The 21,606-nt window shown below is 38.8% G+C and overlaps 1 protein-coding gene and 1 long non-coding RNA gene across 6 annotated transcripts; one reads left to right on the top strand and one right to left on the bottom strand.

The window, feature by feature from the left end:
- Nucleotides 1-462: 462 nt before the first annotated feature.
- Nucleotides 463-18,416, bottom strand: ikzf1 (IKAROS family zinc finger 1 (Ikaros)). Of its 5 annotated transcripts, XM_060925820.1 has the most exons (9): nt 18,207-18,413; nt 17,778-18,077; nt 12,684-12,737; nt 12,215-12,334; nt 6,567-6,845; nt 4,488-4,655; nt 4,191-4,316; nt 3,480-3,611; nt 463-2,537 (listed from the first exon to the last, which is right to left on the bottom strand). In XM_060925820.1, the coding sequence occupies exons 2-9, from the start codon at nt 17,920-17,922 to the stop codon at nt 1,813-1,815; spliced, it is 1,749 nt and encodes a 582-aa protein (XP_060781803.1). In that variant the 5' UTR covers nt 17,923-18,077; nt 18,207-18,413; the 3' UTR covers nt 463-1,812. The 5 variants fall into 5 exon arrangements, with proteins under 5 accessions (XP_060781803.1, XP_060781802.1, XP_060781804.1 ...); XM_060925819.1 differs by having other exon boundaries at nt 17,778-18,413; XM_060925821.1 differs by lacking the exon at nt 3,480-3,611 and having other exon boundaries at nt 17,778-18,416.
- LOC132889387 (uncharacterized) lies at nt 15,108-16,389 on the top strand. The gene is made up of 3 exons (XR_009655062.1): nt 15,108-15,354; nt 15,669-15,688; nt 15,999-16,389. It is a non-coding gene; the product is annotated as an uncharacterized LOC132889387 (long non-coding RNA).
- Nucleotides 18,417-21,606: the final 3,190 nt, after the last annotated feature.

The following is a 21,606-nucleotide window of genomic DNA, read 5'->3' as shown; positions in this document are numbered from 1 at the left end:
ACTGCTTTTACATTTAACTTGATGTCATTGCAATGGACTATCTAATATACAGAGTGCCCCAAAAGTCGCCATACATAGGAGAAATTAACACTTTTTTTTTTAGCAAAATTTAACTTTATTTACAAGACATCCTCTACATCATTGCCATTTCTCTGTAAATGCACAGAGTCGTTTCTCCCACTCATGATGAACTCATTAACACATTTGATGTTATGCATATAATTGCACTTCAAATGGTTTCCTTTAAATGATCTTTGTGTCATATCTTTTCCTGGTACACAATGTTTCAGTATGTTCTTCTTTTGTCAAAGACATTCTTAAAGACGATCTGGAAAAATATATAAACTAAGTATGAACAATTTTGCAAGACCTTTTGCTAAAAAGTATTAATTTCTCCTATGTATGGATAATTTTGGGACACCCTATAATAGATTGTCAAAAACACAAATACAGAAACACTAGTTGAATGTAATTTTTTTTATTGATATTTTGCAAGCACGTTTTAGCATTAGTGATGCTAATATATGTATGTGTCGAATCTTGTGAAAATCTGAGGTTAAATAATAATAAAAACAAAACAAAAACAAAACATGAAAATTAAAAAAGAGATACAACGGACCAAAAACTTGCTCATAATACATACAGGAAGGGGAGCGCTGTTCTCAGTTTGAGAAGTGTTAAGTTCTCAATACTGCTGATACAAGAAGTACACTCCCAGGCAAACACTTGGACACACAAGTGCATCGAATGAATTTCTTCATTTTTAGTATATTCTGCTATTTTAGAATAATAATAATAATAATAATAATAATAATAATAAAAAATTAACATTGGGACATTACAAGTATGGAATTATTCCGTGACCAAGAAAAGTGTTAAACAAATCAAAACTATTTTAGTTTTCAGCTTCTTAATAGTACTCCTGACGAAACTTTGCACGTTCTTAGAAGCTTCTCAGCCAGCTTCCTGAGGTCGTGTTGATGCTTGCTTCTCCTAAGTTCTAAATAAAAAATACTTGTTGGTGGAAACAATTTAATTTTAGCAACAACTACTTGGATCAATTATAAATGGGCTGTTAAAAAAAACATACATTGTACATGTTAATTAACTTCATTATTTACGTTTGTCATCGAAAAAAATTTCAATAGCTGTATCAAATGCTCTTTAAGACAATGATAAACATATATTCAAACTAATGTGTCCAAACTTTTGACTGGTAGTGGATACAATCCTTATTGCCATATATCTTTAACCTCACATGTAACACTTGAAAGTGTATTTTAATAGTTTTGACAATCTGTATATTTACATACAAGTAGAATAGGTGAGTACTAACTCATAAAGTTACACAATTTGGTTGATCAATATTGGCTATGAATGCAAATATAATGTAGTATTTTCAATAAATTGAATGCTGCTTCCAAAACAGGGTCAGTTTAAGGTGGGAATCCAGGAAAAAAAAATATTTGGAGAAAAATTATTTTTCTTGAAAACAATTTACTGTCTTGCCTCGATTTCAATTCCATTGTCCAGTACTGCTTGTTTTTAAAAAGTATTTTCTTACATTTATCAGTGTCTCACACAACTGTATAAAAATAGACATGGTGATGTCCATGGTGATATTTACATCTGTCTACATTAATCAGTGTATATTAAATTACTAATCGACCTTTTCAGCATGCACACAGTGTTCAGACAATAAAAAAAACAACAACAATTATACATATTCTGTATATTTGATGACTGTGTATCTGTGTAGGTATGCTGTCATTTCTATATGCATAAGGTGTGTGTGTGTATGTGTCTGCATGCTCAGTAGCGGTGTTCTCCACGTGTGATGTGTGAGGAGAACTCGTAGCGGTCCTGACTGCGGTAGCCACATAGATTGCATTCGAAGGGGTCTCGGAAGCCATGGCATCCCATGTGAATGGTATACATGACATGGTCCAGGAAGAGCACCCTGCAGTGGACGCAACGATATGCCCTCACTTCCTCACCCTCAGCACTTAGCACTTTAAAGCCCTCTGTAGCTACTGACATGCCCAGCTCCATTCCCACTGCCCGCAGAGACTCATAGTGCCTCTGTTCTTCCTTCACCAGGGGCAAAGCTCCGTTTCGTGCTCCCGCAGCCATATGATTGGTCAGATAGATGAGACCACTTGCCGCCGGCCCTCCTCCCCCAGCTGCCCTCTCCTCGTTGTTGCTCTCAGTGTCAGTGGAGTCCTGGCCACTGTGACTGGGTGAGCCGTCTTTCTCACTCATTGCAGATTTGGACTTAGAAAGCAGGAGCAAGTTCTCGGCTGCGCTATCTTTAGCAGACATGCCGTTGCTCTCCGACGACTGGGACTTGTGCAGGTTGTAGATTGGGCTGACAACCATATCACTGGTGGAGCCTGGCGGGGTCTGAACCAGCGGCCGCAGAGCCTCAGCTCCCAGGTAGCTTATGGCGCTGTTGATGGCCTGGTCAATCACTGCTGATGGCTGCATCATCTCACCTGAGTTGTTCTCAAATGAGAGGTCAGCAAAGCGCTTCTCACCTAACAGAAAGAACAAGGAAGAGAGATGGAGAAAATTGATATGGAGTCCACACTGAATGGGACATTTTTTTGAGGCCCCAATCAGTATATAAAAAGGGGATGATCTTTCCCTGTCCTTTATGTTTAAGGAGCACAAGAGCTATTTAGGCTAACTGTTGTGCTTTGAATTCATTATAAAAGACATTTTTTAAAAATATGAACAATAATAAATAAAGAATAAATGATTACATTTAAAATAACTTTAAAAATAGCAGAACCTTTATTTTGCCCAGAGATACAATACATCTCATCTCATCTCATTATCTCTAGCTGCTTTATCCTTCTACAGGGTCGCAGGCAAGCTGGAGCCTATCCCAGCTGACTACGGGCGAAAGGCGGGGTACACCCTGGACAAGTCGCCAGGTCATCACAGGGCTGACACATAGACACAGACAACCATTCACACTCACATTCACACCTACGGTCAATTTAGAGTCACCAGTTAACCTAACCTGCATGTCTTTGGACTGTGGGGGAAACCGGAGCACCCGGAGGAAACCCACGCGGACACGGGGAGAACATGCAAACTCCACACAGAAAGGCCCTCGCCGGCCCCGGGGCTCGAACCCAGGACCTTCTTGCTGTGAGGCGACAGCGCTAACCACTACACCACCGTGCCGCCCGATACAATACATAAAAATTAAAAATAGGTGGCCTAGGTTACAGTTAAAACATCCAAATGAGAAATAGTATAATAATATAAATAAAGTCCATATTTAGCATGTGTGTATATATGTACAGTATAATAATAAATGACCACATACTATTACAAACATTGTTTGTGTGCACACACTGTATTTGTCTTAAGACACATACCACAGAGATGAGTGCAATTCGATTATCCTGGTTTTATGAAATATACAAATTCCTTTAAACACAGAGAACATAAACTGCCGCTCTTACCTATAAACTTCTGTGGCATAGAGCTTTTACGCTTAGCTACATTGTTTGCTATCCTGTCTAGCACCAAAGCTCTCTCAGATGCAGCCAGGTTTAAGTCTTCCCTCTGCTCACTCTGGCTGTTCTCTTCCTTCACTATAAAATATAAGACAGAGAAACCACGTATAAGATTCAGATATACACACCTGTGCTTTTGGGCTGACATAATCTGCACTGACATTTTGCCTTTTTAAACCTGTCGTGAACCCTCATCTCCTCTTTGTTTTTTGTTTTTTTTAACTAAATTCTTTCTTAGGTTTCTGCCATAAAGTTTATATCTTTGCTTTTTTTTTTACAGTCTTCTCAGGCAAATAATGCAATAAATCATAAAATAATCTTTGATATCAAATACAACCTTTTCCAAGGGAGATGGTGAGACATTGAATATTTTAATTTAAATTTTAAAAATATAAATAAACAATTGGGTATAATTGATAAAATAATATGTTTAATCATGTAAACCTATGAATTGGAATAAATAAATACTCGCCATTAGCTATGAAAATATGCCTACATGTTATAAGACTACATAATTAGTTGTTACAGATAATATGCTGATATTCTCTGATTAGTTTTAGGTGATGATTGTAGTCTACATTTTTTATTATTATTAAAGGATCGTATCTCTGAGCTTGTATGAAAGGGTGAGAACAGCGAAGTCAGTCCTGCACTGACCTGAATAGATGCTGTTCTGAAGGCCCATGCACTGCAGGTAGTTGTGGCATCGCTCTTTGTGTTCTTCGAGCGAGCTTCGCTGCTTGTAGCTGCGTCCACAGTATGCACATTTGTGGGGTTTTCCAACTGTCAGTTCAAAAGAAAAATGATGGCACTCAGTGTGCTTTTCTTTTCTCAGTGAACCATGCGTTCAGTTTGTGTTCTTTATACAGCAGCTCAAAAATAGGCCGAAACATTAGATTATTTATCAGTGCAGTCTTTAATAGGATGCTGTTCATTGAAAGGAGTGTAAGTTACCAGAGTGTGTGCGAAGGTGTCCGGTAAGGGCATCTCTTCGGCGGCAGGCATAGTTACATAGGTGACACTTGAAGGGTTTCTCTCCAGAGTGAAGTTTGATGTGGCGTAGCAGGTTGCCTTTCTGAGTGAAAGAGGCACCACACTGATTGCACTGGAAGGGCCTTTCACCTAAGAAAAAAACATGAAGTGTACACTTGAGCAACTCACACACTACACATTTTCAAACTATCTATTTAGGATACTGCAGAAAAAAACAACACTATGACGTCAAAGCATAATTTTATAAAACTATAATACAAAAAAGTGTCAGTATTTATAGGGATATTTTAACTGAAAGACGTTTTTGAAGCAGCTTTTTAAATCAACATTACAATGGTGTAAATGATAAATGTATAAATGGTTAGATGATGATGTGATGGTGATGATGAAGGTGGGTCAAATGAAAACTCTACTGTTTTATTTTTCTTTATTATTGCAAATACGTATGACAAAAACATTCCAGCACTTAACTAGTGTCCGGATGCCTCTAGATAAAAAAAAAATTCAATTCAAATTTATGTTGCACTTTTAAGATTTTCATATTATTATTATTATTATTATTATTATTCACACCGTAAATTATAGAAACCGGTTACGTCTTGTGATATCTGTGAACCCTGACTCCATCTATAATTCAATCCAGGATGAGATTTACTCTGTGACTATGTTAGTCATTTGCACTACATGGACAAGCTATATGCAGGCAAACCTCAAACATGTCAATGATAAGCGTACAGTGATTACTCTGGGCCTTTCTCTGCAGCTCTCTCTCTTGCTCTCTCTCTCTCAGTGGCCCTGTTTGCACTGTACATTCGGGTCACAGCTCTACACGCTGCCATAGAGTGCGTGAGGCCCGTCAGAGCTGGAAGCCCCGCCCACTGTGCACCGTGGTGTGCGTGCTGCCTGCCCCTCAGATCGAACACGAGCCTTTCCGACTCGGCCTGCCAGCTTCGTAATGCACCGCTGCCTGGGTCAATTTGATCTCAAAATCTCATTTCCCCCCCCCACTTCTTCTACTCTCAAATAAGGGTGGCCCATCACAATGCAAATGGCAGAGCTCATTTAAATAAAGCGAGGGAAGCGCTTTGTGTTTGAGAGCCACTCTTCCTGATCAGCGCCTCTGGAATAAACCAATATCCAGGGTGCGCGAGTGTTGTGGCATTCTCAGAGAACCGTTTTAATGCGAGCTTCTCTTCAAAGGCCCCCTATAAAATAAGAGTCACCAGTGAAGCAGTAAAACTACTGGAAGAAGAAGAAAAAAAGAAACTCATTAAAAAGGCATTTTAGGAGAACAGTCTCACCAGCGAATATTTATATTTAAATAGGAAGCACTTCATTATATCTTTTATTGTAGTTTCTGTTTGCATTTGCATTAGTCCTCAGTTCCTTTCTTCCATTTTGGGTTTCATTAGCTTCTCAAGCGCTGAAGTTAAGTGCCTTTTTGAAAAATGTTCCCCACCACTGGTTTGAGCTCATTACAACTGAATACCAATCTTGAGTGAGATAGAAAATAACTAAGTACTGTGATAATTTTAATTTAGTAGAGTTTCTTCCAGCCTAATTGTTGATGTTGCCCTCAACTGTAGTTTAAATACACAGGTATTTACTTCATTCCTTTTTAAATTTTTGCTTGAATAGATTTACTGAGCAAGACAAAACACTCAAAACACCAAACTAGCTAAGGTGACATTTGAGCCTTCAGGATATTGAAAGGTTAATGCTTTCGACTGTACTAATAGTGGCATGTAATCCACAGACTGGTAGCCTTAATGAGTTTAGTTTACTTTTATTTGTCATTTTAATATCAAGGACAAATTTAGGACTTTTAAAATGCACTGTAGTTCCTCAGAAAATGTGACCATTATAGTACTTTAATGCACTCTGCCTCATCAGGCTCTCCTAATCTGCTCTGCATCTAGCTGCAAAGTGTGTCTTGCGTGTTGTGTGCATCCTATCAAGCCCTGCACACTGTCAGCTCTTCTGTGCTATAAGTGTGAGTGACACTAAGGGGAGGGAAGAGTAGATGGCAGTTGTGCTTACCAGTGTGGCTTCGCTTGTGCACCATCAGCACATTGGGCCCAATGCAAACTATTCCACAGATATCACACTTGAGCTTCCCATTGGGGAGGCGGATGCCCCCGGCCATAGGGTAGGCGGGCGCTGGCTTGCTGTCTGGGCCTGCGTGGGAGCCGTTCACTTTGGCCCCTGAGCCATCGAGCATGCGCAAGTCCTCGGCCACACACTCCTCTTCCTCTCCATTCATCTCAGCGGCCAGCCCGTTCTCCTCATCACTCCGAGCCTCAACTTTTATATTGCAGGCTGGAAAAAGAGGGCAGTGGGCCTGTTTAGTGACGCATCAGGCTGAATGCTCACCCTGACTATCACCTAAGCTAACACTTTCAACATTCTTCTAGTATAGATGACAACTGATTTTGTCCTGGGGCAGGGGTCTCATGTTTATATCCAGTGTACAGGCTTTAGTGAATTTATTACTGTATTATAATGTTATGTAACTTTAGAGAAAGACATCCAGTACCAGTCAAAAATTTGGACACACTTACTCATTCATAATCATTTGTAAGTGTGTCCAAAATTTTGACTGGTACTGTACAACCTGAGGCCAATCTGGGCATATGTGTCTCTTTTTGAGTACTAAACCAGAAAGTGTGTGAATTACATTTTTCCCTTAAATGTTAAAGGATAACCTCAAACAGAAGCTGCAAAGAAAAACTCAGGCTTCTAACCTAGATAATAGCGCCAATTTCTAATATAAGTGTTTTGGGTTTCTCTTCACACTACACAAACACAATTCTGTTTTGAGCAGTCAGACAGTAAACTCCTATATGAGTTTGCTCACTCAGGAATTGGGAAATACAAACTCCATTCCCCATCTCTCTCAGTGTCACAGTTCTCTGAAACAAATGACTGATAAACAGGAAACAGAGACACAGGAAGCACTGTGAAACTGAGGAGTGCAGCGGTGTAAACCAGACCAACAAACCGTGGTAAATACATACACGCTGACTCTAACGCAAGTGAGACTATAGAGATGAGGGAGTTAGGGTGATTAATAAAACAATCTAAATTTCTAATGCATGAAAGGGTTTGAATTTGAGAACAAAAACAACAGCTAATGTAGCGCTAACCTGAAAACAACAGACTACAGAAGGTTTTCACTCCGAAGACAAAAGATGATTTTAATACGACTGTGCCTTTGGGACTACTGTACTTTTTTGTGTGTGCGATTTGATGCAGTAGCTTTCGCACTACTGCCGTTTGCTTAAAAACGTTCTCCCTGGGTTTGGGTCGTGTAGTTAACATGTCATGGTGCCATGTTTGATTTCCTCATGCATTCACCTCCATTTGTACACACTGAAGAGGAAGAAGTGGAAATAATGAAATATAGGAATCTAGGAGAAAAGGGGAAGCTTCAGTAACAGAGCCAGCCCAACCGAAAAAAAAAAAAAAAACAAGGCCAAGAATTATGGAGAAGTGACAGAAAGGGAAGCACAGACAGGGAATTGTGAAGCTGTGCAACTGAAACAGTGTTTCTGTGGAACACAAAAGGTATTTTTCTTTTTTCATGTGCACTACATGGATCAGAAATCTGTCACATGACTCATACAGAGAGCATACGTCAGTTTCTTTGTGCTCTATTCTGTACAACTAACTATGCCTTTATTTTAACTAAAATATTATATTAATCTAAAATATCATAAGAAGAAATATGTAAAGACAGAGAGGCGCATTCGCTGCTACAAAAGGCCGCAAACCACTCTGGGAGAAGCAACCAAACAGAATAGATCATTTTAAGAGGAAGTTGAGTAAGTGTCAGCTCAAAGATGAAAATGTGTGAGCTCACTATACTGATAGCAAAAGTGCTTCTCTCCATGAGCCATGGCCTGCAAGATACCGCCACTGATCCGTGCTTACATTCCGTCTGATCTGATCCTGAGAGCAGGTTAGCTCTTGTAGCATTAATATAGTAAATTTCAAGCAACTCTTAAGCTACTTAAACAAGTTACTTAAGTCACACAATAAAACCACTATTAAGATTTAATTTATAAGAACAACTTGAAGTTTTCCAAGTACTGCATGCTGTAAAAATCCTAAGTGAAAAACAGGAATATGTACTGATCTATAGCTATACAGTATGTGGATCCAAATCGTCTCATATACGGTACGCCGTTACAGCTGCTGACTCACAGTCCCTCTGCTTGTATCGTTTAATGTTTTGTCCAGAGATATGTGACCTAAGCTTGGCAGAAGGAACTAGCGTTGCTGGTGTGCTGAAATCTCTCATGGATTTGGGGAAGTTGTGACTAAACTGGAGATGGGAACAGGAGCTTTTACTTTATATAATGCTTGTCACACATCCTAATTTACCCTTTTTGGGAAGCAAGTGTCAAAACCCACAGGCAAGAACAAACAAAGAGCACTACGCTAGTGCAGAGAAAAGAGAGGATGCATTGTAGCTCATTTCATCCTGCTCACAACATGACTCCTGTGACTTCCTGTCACATTAACCCGAACTCTATTAAACAGCGCAGAACAGATTTACAATCACCCTGAAGCGTGATAGGTTTGCAGTAAAATACATGCTACTAACGGTGGGACAGATGTGCCACCTAACTGCAATAGTCCTGCATTTGTAAAACTAGGTGTCAGCTATGTTCGTCTCAAGGCACTGCTACTGTTGTCTCAAACCGAAAATAGTTTTGTACTTGTTGCCTTGGAGCCACACACTTAACCACGGCTGTGCTCAGTGTGAATATGTGCATGTGCGCTTGCACATATGCAACCCTTGATAAGGAGGAAAAAAAGACACTGCTTCTTTTGCATTTTTAGGAACTTCAAAACGTTTGACTGTAAAATGGCAGAGGCACAAAAGCTACCGGCCAATAGTTTCAAGAAATCAGTTTGCAATTGCAAATATTATTTATAAAGTAGCACTAAATTAAGAGCCGCTTTCAATCTTTAGATTATTCATTATAAGAATTTTGAGTATCAAGACCTGAAATGAACTAGCTGACATTATATGACCCTGTTCTTGAAGTCTGCATGTACAGAGTGTTTTTTTTTTCGCATGGCGTCATTAAGAGCAGAGCGAAAACTGACAGCGTGAGCCATCACAGTGTGTGCAATTCTGATGCTCTTCTCCTTCCTGTCTCACTTACATACTCCTGATCGAATAGCACATTGCGACCCAGCAGTAAATGATCAGCACAGATAGCTACTGCTCCATTACCAAGTTTCTGCATTAATCTGAGAAGCAGTGATGCACTGCAAAGATATAATAGTCACATCCTCTCACACACTGGCTGATTACATCTTCAAGGACAGTGCACACACACGCACGCACACACACAGGCAAAATTTAAGATTATCTACAGCCTGTATCAAATAGCCTGTTTAAAACCCATTATCCTGCAAAATACGAATCTCTGAAGTAGAACATTTTATCTTGCAAACATGTAACTTGTCAGACAGCTGGAGATGAAGTTCAGCATTCCATAAGGTTCACAAAAATATTTTGAATGTTGAGGTTTCCTATATAATTCATTTCCTTCATGCCAGTAAATTATTCAGTAAATTATGACAGCTTGAACTTTCTAATTATAAGCTTTTGGATAAAACATTCCTGCAGGTTAAAAGAACAGTGTTTATTAAAGTTTGCTTATGTGTTCACTTGCTGTCCCTTTTTCCTGTGTGTGATGAACGTTATGGTCTGGACTTTAAAAATCATGCTGACAGTGAGTCAGTGAGAAGTGAAATGACTAATCAATAGCTATCTGTGTGGTACTGTCAGTGTGAATGGTGTAAATACCGCTGTCCACAATGAACTTTTGTTATAGTCTTTCTAACATTCTGTTCCTCCAATACAAGCTTCAGTACTTTATAACCGCTATTTAATGCGGATGACTCTAGCTGATGCACTTCCATTGAGCACAACACGAAAGGTCTCACCAGAGCATAATATGCATATTTACTGATTTCACCTCCTTCACCCTACAACACATTTTACTTCGCATAATTGATGAAGGACTTCTGTTTTTCTGGAAAGTTTGTGCACTATGATTAATTTACACTACATCGTATTAATAACGATGCCAGTGTAAGGTCCTGAAAAGGATAGTAAGACAATCGTGTGTGTGTGTGTGTGTGTGTGTGTGTGTGTGTGTGTGTGTGTGTGTGTGTGTGTGTAGTTTGGCAGTTGAAGTGAAAGCATGGCAAAATGTGCAGGTGCAGTCCTGTGTGCTTGTATGTCTGTGTGTGTACATGTAGTGCTGCCTTCGCCAGTCTGGTGTTGCTCCTGAACATTTTATCTCCCCGTATGTGTGTTGAAACAGTGTTCTGGCAAGTTCTTCTTAGGAAACTCTTGCACATCCTATTTCAGTTTCCTCTGACATCTTACTTTTTTTCTCTCACTCTTTTTTTTTAAAATTACTACAGCTTCAAAGTGTTCAGGGCAAGCTAATCTGGAACTACTGGAGGGGATAATTCCTAAACTAAAATACACATCAAGATTTTAAACAGGCCATCTGCTAACCTCAGCTTAGCCAGGTCCATTCCTATCCACATCACAGACTTTGCTTCTACTTAACCTACTTCATATTCATGCGCTGCTCTGCGACTCTCATCCTAAGATAACATGTCTTACTGAGAAATCTCTATTTCACCCATCAGAGTATCTTCTTCATGTAATACACTGAATTTCATGTAATACACTGCTGTGAGACTGCTGGTCTGCACTCAGAGCACAAAAACTAGTGAAGCTAATGAACATCCAGCCAGGTGTTGAAGCGATATCAAGATAATATTTTTAACAACCTTTAAAAAAAAAAACAAAATAAAACAAAACTAATTTTCCAAGTAACATGGAGCAATATGAGAAGTTAATAATCTAGTCTATAATTTAAGCTGTGTAGAAATTCAACTGTGGTGCTTAATAAGTACACAGGGCAAATGTACTTATTGTACATTTTTAAGGATACATCAATGGGACGTTTGATACAAAGAGAAAATAATTGCTTTGAGGTGTGTGTGTGTGTGTGTGTGTGTGTGTGTGTGTGTGTGTGTGTGTGTGTGTGTGTGTGTGTGTTTAACAGTTTCTTGTTTCCTGCCTTCTCTTTTCTGTTTCTGAATATGGAGAAAAAGGAACATAAACATTCTAATCATAATCATCGATGTGCAAAAAAGGGGGACTCAAACCAGGGTCTAAATAAACTCCATGTGATAACATGGTAACTACTGCTTTTTGAAAGGTCCAGGACATGTGCGAAAATTAGTCATGAGAAATTTACACCATGCCACACTTGAATGAAGAATTGGATTAAACTTCTTAGTATGTCCAAAAAGGTAGGTCCCTACGGCAATACATTTCCAGATTTGTCTTCCTGTGAAGGTTTATTCTAAAATTCTCACATTTTCTTCAGCACTTTTAGTGTGCAAACACACATTTTATTTAAAAAAATTATTGATTTTTCATCTGTTGGCTCTTTTCCAATTTCTTGGAATAAACTCTTTGGATTATAGTTAAACCTAGTACTTTTCTAAATTGGTTTTATTTTCTCCCAAATCATAATTGAGGTATTTTATGGTCTGCATTAGACTCTGGTTATTGCACAGATTCTACTGTTGGTGTAAAACTCTTAAGGTGATTTAATGGGCTTTTTACATTCACACACCTGTTGGTTTGTCAGTGCGATTGTTGTGCTGGAGACCTGTGCTGGTGGACAGGTCCTCTGGGACAGGCATGGTCTCCTCTTGCTCTTCTGCCCCCTCATTAGTAGTGGGGCTGTCCCTCCCTAAATATAAAACACAAAATAACTCTCCATACTCACACATGTATTTGATACTTTTATTAAGGTTGTCATTTCTAGCTCCAGTATGTTTAGTCAGGAGCTTTTAAGCAAGAATGTCGACGTTCAGTCCTGTAGTTAAAACCTATTGTTTTATGTGTGCATTACTTGTTCCTTTTTTGTTTCCCTGTTTTCCTAGAAAAGTGCTTGCTGCAACATGTCTTTAACACAGTGTTTAATCATCCTGCTGGATGTGACTGAGCTGTTTTAAGAAGCTTACTGTGAAGCAGGATCTGGGTTTACTGAGGCCTACCACATTCTGGCATTGCTCTGCTTGCATGAAATTGTGCTATACCTGTTATTTGGGACATTTCCTGTGCCTCTTCGGTCTCCATCCTGTGCAGATACTCTAACAGGAGCAAGTGAAAAACAGAGGGAGTCAGATAGACAGAAGAAGACAAGCAGAGAGACAGAGTAAGAGAAAAGTGTTTCAGTTTCATCAACACCTACTGTTGCAAATGTAACACTCTAAGAGGGGGCGGTTAGTGATTAAAGGGGGAATGCCCTTTCTTTGTGTGTCTCCATCACCCCCTACAATAACACTCCTATTCCAGTATCAGACACCACTGTCCTGCACATTACATTACAAAAGAACTACAGACATTTTCATTACCCTGGCTGACAGCCGGGGTAGACTGAGCAACTGGATGGTGGGCTTCAGGGGTGGGGTGTTGGGAACTCAAGAGCAGCCTTTCAGACCACATTTGTTATTTATTGTTAATTTCCCAGCACATAATCATCCAAAAATGCAAACTGACTGCCGCAAAATTAAGCAGAAAATTAGATGGCCCTGGGTCACGGGGGATGCGGGTGTTTGGCATAGCCAGCTGATTGGTGCTCGTGTTCACTCTAATTTACTGAGCATGCATGGGTAAGCCCGGCAGCCCGTCTCTCTTTCTTTCTCGCTCGCTCATACACGTTCACACAGGCAAGCCATAGACATAAACAAAAGGTGAAGTGGACACAGAAATGGACTGAGAAAGAGAGAGAGGTGACAGAGATAGTAAAGAGGAAGAAAGACAGGGGGAGTAAATGAAAGAGAGAGAGCAAGAAAGAGAGGAAGTATGATAGAGGGGGGACGACAGAAGGAGAAAAAGTGAAAACATCAAGCTAGAAACATGAGCAAGAGAAATTAAGTGCAAGAAAAATACAAAAGGAAAAGAAAGGAGTGCTTTAGAATGCAGCAGGCCGAAATAGCAGTGCTTCCTTGGCCAGGCCTGCATATCGAAGGAGTCACCAGTGCGCGTGGCCCCATTAATAATGCAGAGTCCCCTCAGGCCTGCAGCAGATGGGCACAACAGCCTCGGCCTTCTCGCTGCCACTTCAAGACGCTCCCGCTGGAGGTCCGCACCCGGCCCTGCAGCCACGCAGGGAGAAGTGAAGCTCCCGAAAATAGCCAAGCAAGCTGAAGCGCGCCCCTGGGAGAAGGGGAACCTAGGCCTTCCTGTTTTCACTGACAGATGGCTCCACACATTTGGAACAAATAGCGGGAAGCAAGTTTGTGATCCGTATGTCGCAATGCCTCAGCTTTTCTGTGGATGACTCCACAACAGCACACAGACTCTAATTAGACCTAGGTGTATTTGTAGAGAAGGAGGCGTGCTTGTGTACTGGGAGTAAAAGTTAAAGGTTAGACTAAGTCCGTATGTCTGCGTGCTGATCTGCAAGGCTCGACACCGCGGCTTCTTGGCCGAACAAGATTTCTGACTGTGCGCATGGTTGTGATTATGTGCGGGTGTATTTAAGTGTATTTAGTCAGTATTCCCATTGTGCCCCCTCTTCTGAGTAGCTAGTGTAAAGGGAAAGAGTGATGCTCTGGATAAAGGAGGGGGTGGAGACATTAATATTTCTTATGACAGCACATTCTTCAGTATTGGTGTAGGTCTGGAAATTGTGTGTCAATATGTCTACATTGATGTGTTTGTACAAAAAGTACAAATGATCGCATTTTCATTTTATCATTTTTTTCTATTTCAAAAAAATGTATGTACGAAATCACAATTGTTTGTCATTCATTTAATGAGTATATGTATTTAATCACAATTGTTTGTCATTAATTTAATGAAACCATGTTTTAAAAAGTGTAAATTCCAGAAAAAAATATCAGTGATAAATTACACAGCGCAACTGAAATTTTTAAATTCCATGTGAGCATCCTGGGCAGACCACGCATCGTTAAATAGGAGTGAGCCAGGAAATGTGAGCCAAGTTTCCTCAAAGTTTTAAAGGTTTTCAAATTACAGAGCAAATTTGTTTCCCAGTGAAGATAGTGTTACCATTCTTCTGGGAAACTATTCAAATAATTTAGATCTGACTATACGTACTTCTGAACTGTAGGTGTTAAAGTATTGATATTTGAAAAAAGGCTCCAGATCACTCATGATTCATTTACTTCAATTCATAAATTACTGGAACTAGAGCAACTGTGTATAAACAGCTTCATTTTCATTCCTAGTACATTTCATATAATACAGGGGCAGAAACCCCAGAATTTTAATGTCAGTCATAATGTACTGAGGACTTCAGAGAATAGGAAGTTCAATGGAATAAACTGTGTGCTAATGACAGACAACAAGTTGCTCTGAAGACATCAAACACTCACTTTTATCTTAACAGACAGTTAATAAAGAAGTTAATGAACTGGAATATAACTTTTTATATGACTGCCTAACCATTAATGCAATTGTTATACTGTTTTTATGCTTTTGACTTGTTCTCTGCATGTGTATAGACACAATCGACAGGTAACTTTGCTGTCAGGAGATGTAGTTTATTTGACATGTTGACAGTAAGAAGACTTTAAGCGCCATTTGCAGATGTGAAATATACAGAGACAGAGAGTGTGTGTTTGTAAGGAAGAGCAAAGCAGCACAACAAAGACGCTCAAGCAGAGCAGGGTGGAGACTGTGAGGTGCAAAACCGTTAAACAGACAAAATGACATGGCTCAGGTCAGAGGAATTCAGAGGTGAGAACAACTTTTCTACGCTACTACTTGGAGCTGGTTCATTCAACTCAGGATTAAAATATAACAAAATAGTCTGGATCTAAGGAATCCTTATAGCAATAAAGTTTATGTAAGGGTGGAATTATGGGATTTTTTGCTTTGGGTGAAACTAAAAGGATATCACACTCACTGTACTGAAAAAACGTCTGGTAAATTCCATGTTTTCTAAAGACATCTGCTGAATAATATATCAGGGATATTCCTGAAACTCCCAGCCTAATGTGTTTACAGACGTCACAAAATTAGCTTCTGTCTCATTGTACTTTTTTATGCAGGTGATCCAGATCCAGATGAGGTGTGTACATGGAACCATTTTATTTATAATTCTATCAAAAAAGTAGGCATGAGTTTTATAGGAAAGTAAAAAGGTCTGGGTATTTTCATTTAATAGTATTTAGTGATATATATGTATAGTCCTTGTTAATGACAAATAAATGTTTTTTTTTCATTCTTATAATTCCAGTTTTTCAGTTTCTGATAATAAATATTGACTTTCCCATTACCATTCAGAAATGTAAGCCCCAAATTGAGTAAATGTAGTTTTGCTGATGTTTTTAATTTTCAAAGTGTGCCTCTAACTGCTGATGCATGTCCACCCCTTACAGAAATTGCGTGCACTTCTAAAAAACTGCTACAAGCCTCACAGAGATGATGGGAATGGGTGGGCTTCTGAGCTGAAATATTACTAACCATTTCTAATTAGCTGGGGTAAAACTTAGTAACTCAGGAAGGATTGGAATAACAACTTCTCTGACTGACTGGTCTTGCATCAATGGGGATTTCGGCACAGTGCTGGACAAGTTGATCTCTGTCAGTATAAGATGATGATGGTGATCTGGAGCTCACTGCTTTCACTCAAATAAAACTCCAGGAGAGGCTCATTTACATCTGCTCCACTTCACTACACTGACTGGCCTTCACAAGTCCATCTCTCTCTCTCTCTCTCTCTCTCTCTCTAGTTTAATTGCACTTTTTATTTTTAATTTTTTTTAATTTATGACATATATATATATATATATATATATATATATATATATATATATATATATATATATATAAAACCCATGCTAGTTAAGCATATATAAAGTTCTTGTAAGGTTGAGTTGTTCCTCAGTGCTTTAAGAGGAAATTCATGTTGCAAATATGAAACACAGAAATCACCTTAATAAAAATATAAATAAATAAATAAATAAATAAAAAGTAATGCCTTGTTTCCTAATTTGAAAATTGAAGCACAAGGGCGGGTTTTATCTTTTTAATTTTAACCGAAAATATGAGTCGTATATGTTCAATTTGTAAAAAAAAAAAAAAAAACCCCACAAATGTTAAATATTGAATTAATCAAAACTGAACACTTTGTGGAGAAAAGTTCCTCCTGATCACCGAGTGCGCATTTGTTCATTTTTCGTTTCTTGGGACTGAATCAACACAGACATGAAGTTAATCAGACACAGAAAGTCATTTCTGTCACAGGAAAGGCTAACGAGACTAAATTAGGCTTTGGGTTGGTTGTCCCACGAGGGAAAACATGCAAATCGTTCATACTTTGCCTGCTGTTTTTCACCTCATCTAACCGAGCACATTAATTCTGACAGAAAATATGAGATGGATAAATATATTTATTTGCTCGGTGAGAATAAAGGGATAACAGTCAGGGTCATTATTATTATTATTATTATTATTATTATTATTATTATTATTAAAAATATTCGAGGGTGTGAAAATATACTGTGTATGAACTTACATGGACATTTTATATATTAATAAGTGATTAGAAATGGGATGTTTAACGAAACGCAACAAAAGAAAGAAAGAAAGAAAAAGAAAGAAAGAGAGGGAAAAGTGTGGTGTAAAGAGCGGAAAGAGCAACAGGTGCCTCTGAGTGTGAGGCGCTTCCGAAAGTAAAGGACAACATTTCTCTCAGCAAAGATCATTCCTAAAATTAATGTGTGTAACGAAAATAAATGTTTTACACTTTTCTGTGTGAAGACTGATTTGTATACGAGCAAAATAAATACATTTTGAATCCAATCAGTCGGTTGGATCTCAGGAGATGATTCCTTTCTGGAAAACCAGAGGGAAAATGTCACATATCCATGTCCAAAAGAAACCCAAATCTGTTTCCTGGTTATCATTTAGTAAGAAAGGTAAGGTCATTGTATAGTGATGGAGAACTCTGAGACTTGTTTTGACCCACTCCACGCTGTTAGAGTCTGGGAGAAGTGAAGCGCACCTGCTGCCTGGACTAAAGTTTTCCACTATATGCCGGCTCTTTCTCACTCCCCTAGCAGAACTTTATTTCGACTCTGACCCCAACCTGGTGCACCTGAGTGTGTGTGAGAGTGTGTGGGTGTGTGAGAGCGCGGTGGAGGTGGTGTCCATACCTGTTAGTCCTCGGCTCGGGTGCAGTATGAAGCTGTTCCAGGCGCGCGCCGCTCCATGTGGCGCAGTCCGAGGCGGCGCGGAGGCGCTGGGGATGCGCGGTCCCTCCCCTCCTCCCCACTGCACTTCCTCCTTCCAGCCCAGCATGCCTCACGCGTCTGCAATCAGCCGAAACCTCCCGCAAGCTTTTATTTTCCACAGGCCGAGCGGCTCCCGCAAGCCCTTGGCACCTCGCTTTGCGTCGTGCCAGTCAAAGAGGCGCGCTGGCAGCCATGCATGAGATGGGATGAGCAGAGTGGACCCTTCATGGGTTATTCATTCAGTTTCTCTCAAGAGAGAGAGAGAGAGAGAAAGAGTGAGATCGCACTGAGGGTCTCTTCTTGTTACCTGATTTCACTAACAATACAATGGGAACATATAAAATGCATTACATATAATTTCCCAAAAGATTTTCCAAGCACAGCATTTTATGACTGAGCTCTTCCTTAACCTATTCATTTTAATCTCACTCGACATCTCCATCAGCAGGTATCTATCCAATATTTTCCTGTATGTTCTAAGCCATGTTTGTTCCCCGGCCTACAGTATCTTTCAGACTTGCTTCATGTGCTGGGGTTCTGGTTTCATCTCTGAGTCTCACTTCAGTAGAGGTGTGTCATCTGCAGGGGCTTCACTGGCAACAACTTATGCAATGCTCTTACAAGTTAATTCCCATGCAATTCATTTTCAAATGTTTTTTTTTTTTTTAAGGAACTTAGAATCATTTTCCTGAGCAGCCAAAAAGGTCACGTGGCAATGTATTCTCTGTCACTCTATAGATTGCATCTAACCATGACCTGTTTCACCCACTCCATTTATTAGAGCCCACACACTACAAATATGACACTTCGGTTTAACCATTCTTGCCTTAGTGACCTTAATTGGATGGTATCTTTGTTTACAAAATTACTGGACTGTTGTTTTGATTGTTTTCATTTTATGTTAAATCTGAAGAACCTCACATGAAGCAAAACAATACTTTAAGCACAGTATAATCATGCAACCCTATCAAAATGCTTTACAAACCTTTATACATTTGCTTAGCCGTTTTAGTTTCCAGTCATATTAAACACATCGATTCTGTTCCATGATCTCATGGGGAACATCCTCGGCCACTCCTTTATTACTATTATAAAACTAATCATTTGACTCAAAATGGATGCACTGATGATACTGCCAATTATTCCAAGAGATATCATTTTTTCATTAATATTTATAGAAGATGTCAATAAATAATGAGAATGGAAGCAAGTTTGGTTCAAATAAATAGACTCATTTCATTCCCATGTTTTGTCATTACATTGTAAATGATATTTCCAGTACACTGCTTCATTGCTACATTGGAAGCCAATAAGCCAGTTGGAGAATTCAAACTTTTCTCTCCTAGTGATCCTAATGTTTGACCCTCCCAGGTTGCTGTCTGAGCTGCTGAGTCATGTGAAGTAGGACGCTGCTCTTATCTCCAGTCAGCCAGGAGGACTTTCACAAGCAGTTGGTCTATGTGAGTGAGGAAACATGGATGATATTGGTCTGCTGCTGCAGGATTACCTGCACTGGTATGTTGGGTAGGTTCATTGGATGATTACTGATTATGTTAAAAAGTCTTAAGAGGACTGTCAATGCCAGTGGAGATCGTTGTTTTATCTTGTTCTTTAGCTCTATGACAGTATGGCGGTGTGGTGTAGGTCCACTCCATAGGCCAGAGGCCAGGCAGAGGGAATTCAAACTATATGACTCAGCAAACTGTACTCCGGCTCCAATCAACACTACCAGAGCTGAACAGGGCCTTCCAAAGCAGAGAGATACCAAAAAAATCCCACTGACTCAGCATAAATGACTGTGTCTGAAAGGTCAGGAGCACTGGAGGATATCAAGACATGTCATAACCTCACATACAAACAGCATGTTCTGCATATGGATACTTAACAGATCAACAGATACACAAGAGTAACCAGTCTATTCACTCCTTTTTTTATGTGTAAGAAAAAATTTTGGCCAAAATAATATCATTGCTATGTTAAAGTGAAACAAATCAGTCAAAAACTCCAGACTAGAAACTATCATGCCAAAATTTTCTGACCAATAAACTAATAAATATTCACAAACAGCATAAATACAACCAAAATAAACCAATATGAAAAGATTTGTAATGTAATACAATGAATATAGTGTTCAAACAAATAATGAATTGGATGGTTAGGTTATATGTATACTAATTTCTTCAGCTTTTTCTATTATTATTATTATTATTATTATTATTATTATTATTATTATAACTAAACCCTGGCTCATTGTAGTGCAAACATTATAGTTAGCCTTTTTGTCACAAAGTCATAATATATTGTAAAAAATGGGTTTTACATATGAACTTGCTTCTGAAAATGTACGAACTACATTATACAAACTGAGTGAGACACACTCATATAAGTTGACCATATAACCTCATCAGATTCACCACAGATTGATGTAGTGGTTAAAACTCATTAACTCAGTTAAACGAGTACCAATTATGGATCGACTGATAGAACTGAGCAGTCCATTGTTATTTCATGGATCTTTAAACAGCCCATATTTTAGACACTTAAACAACTTGTAATCTGTAATTGATTTAGATGCCTGAGATTGGTAATCACATTAATAGTCAAATTTATTTAAAATCTCAATCCGGAGCTTCACGTTCTTTGGGAATACATTATGCAGCAAGATGTCAGAGTAAATTAAATTCCCTTGTGCCCACTAAAGTGTCAATTTCCTTATGGCAATCATCTGCTGGAATGGATGTGTCAGTAGGAGTCAGGCATGCCTGACATTTACCCTCTTTATGGAGAAATGATGGGGGGGGGGGAATCAAGGGGAGGCAGAGAAATTAATCTTTCGCACGAGTGAGTATAGAAAAGCGCCTTAAAGACTGTTGAAGAATCAACCATTATGTTTGTGACCCCAACATGAAAATTGAGCCAATGATAGCAAATAGACCAAGGAGGATGAGAGGGGACAGAGAGGCTGATGATATGAGAGGAAGAGAACTATGCATACACAGCTATTGAGGGGGTGATTTTTTTATGTGAATGATGCTGCACAATAATATCATGGCCAAAGAAACAAAATCAGGTATGCTAGTTTAGGAAATAAGGTACTGACAAGCTTCTGTTGAATAAGCATTTCTCATAAGAGCACTAATAACATGCTGCAAATATTCTTTAGTGGTATTGTACAATAATACTGTATCAGAGCATAATTATTATATTGTTCCTTCTAAGTGTTTGGCTTCTAACATTTTAAACAAAATTATTTGGAATTATAAATATATTTACAGATGGCATCCAATCTTATGATCAAACAAAGAATGAATGAAGAATAAATTAATGTTACTGGACACCAAACATACAGTACCAGTTAAAAGTTTGGGTACACCTACTTATTCAGAGTTCTTTCTGTATTTTGACTATTTTCGAAATTGTACAACAATAGTGAAGGCATCAAAATGATGAAATAACATATGGAACATATATGGAATTATGTGGTAAGCAAAAAGTGTTTAATGTTTCATATTTTAGATTCTTCAGAGTAGCCACCGTTTACCTTGATGACGCTTTACACACTATTGGCATTATCTTAACCAGCTTCATGAGGTCGTCACCTGGAATACTTTTCAGTTAACAGGTGCCTCGTCAAAAGTTAATTAGTGCAATTTCTTGCCTTCTTAATGATTTTGAGATCAAACAGTAAACAGGAAATAATAAAAATACAGTAAATATACCTATTCCACAACTGTAGTAATCCATATTATGT

Source organism: Neoarius graeffei, chromosome 7, assembly GCF_027579695.1.
Source record: "Neoarius graeffei isolate fNeoGra1 chromosome 7, fNeoGra1.pri, whole genome shotgun sequence".
NCBI classification, from domain to species: Eukaryota; Metazoa; Chordata; class Actinopteri; order Siluriformes; family Ariidae; genus Neoarius; species Neoarius graeffei.
Note: the sequence above shows the minus strand (reverse complement) of the source record. Positions and strands in the feature narration are given on the sequence as shown.

Coding starts and splice junctions, on each gene's coding strand:
- ikzf1 (XM_060925819.1), bottom strand. CDS start 17,922: ATGCTGGGCTGGAAGGAGGAAGTGCAGTGGGGAGGAGGGGAGGGACCG. Junction 12,335..12,683: donor GGAAATGTCCCAAATAACAG/GTATAGCACAAT, acceptor TTTTATATTTAG/GGAGGGACAGCCCCACTACT. Junction 4,317..4,487: donor ACACCTTCGCACACACTCTG/GTAACTTACACT, acceptor TTGAACTGACAG/TTGGAAAACCCCACAAATGT.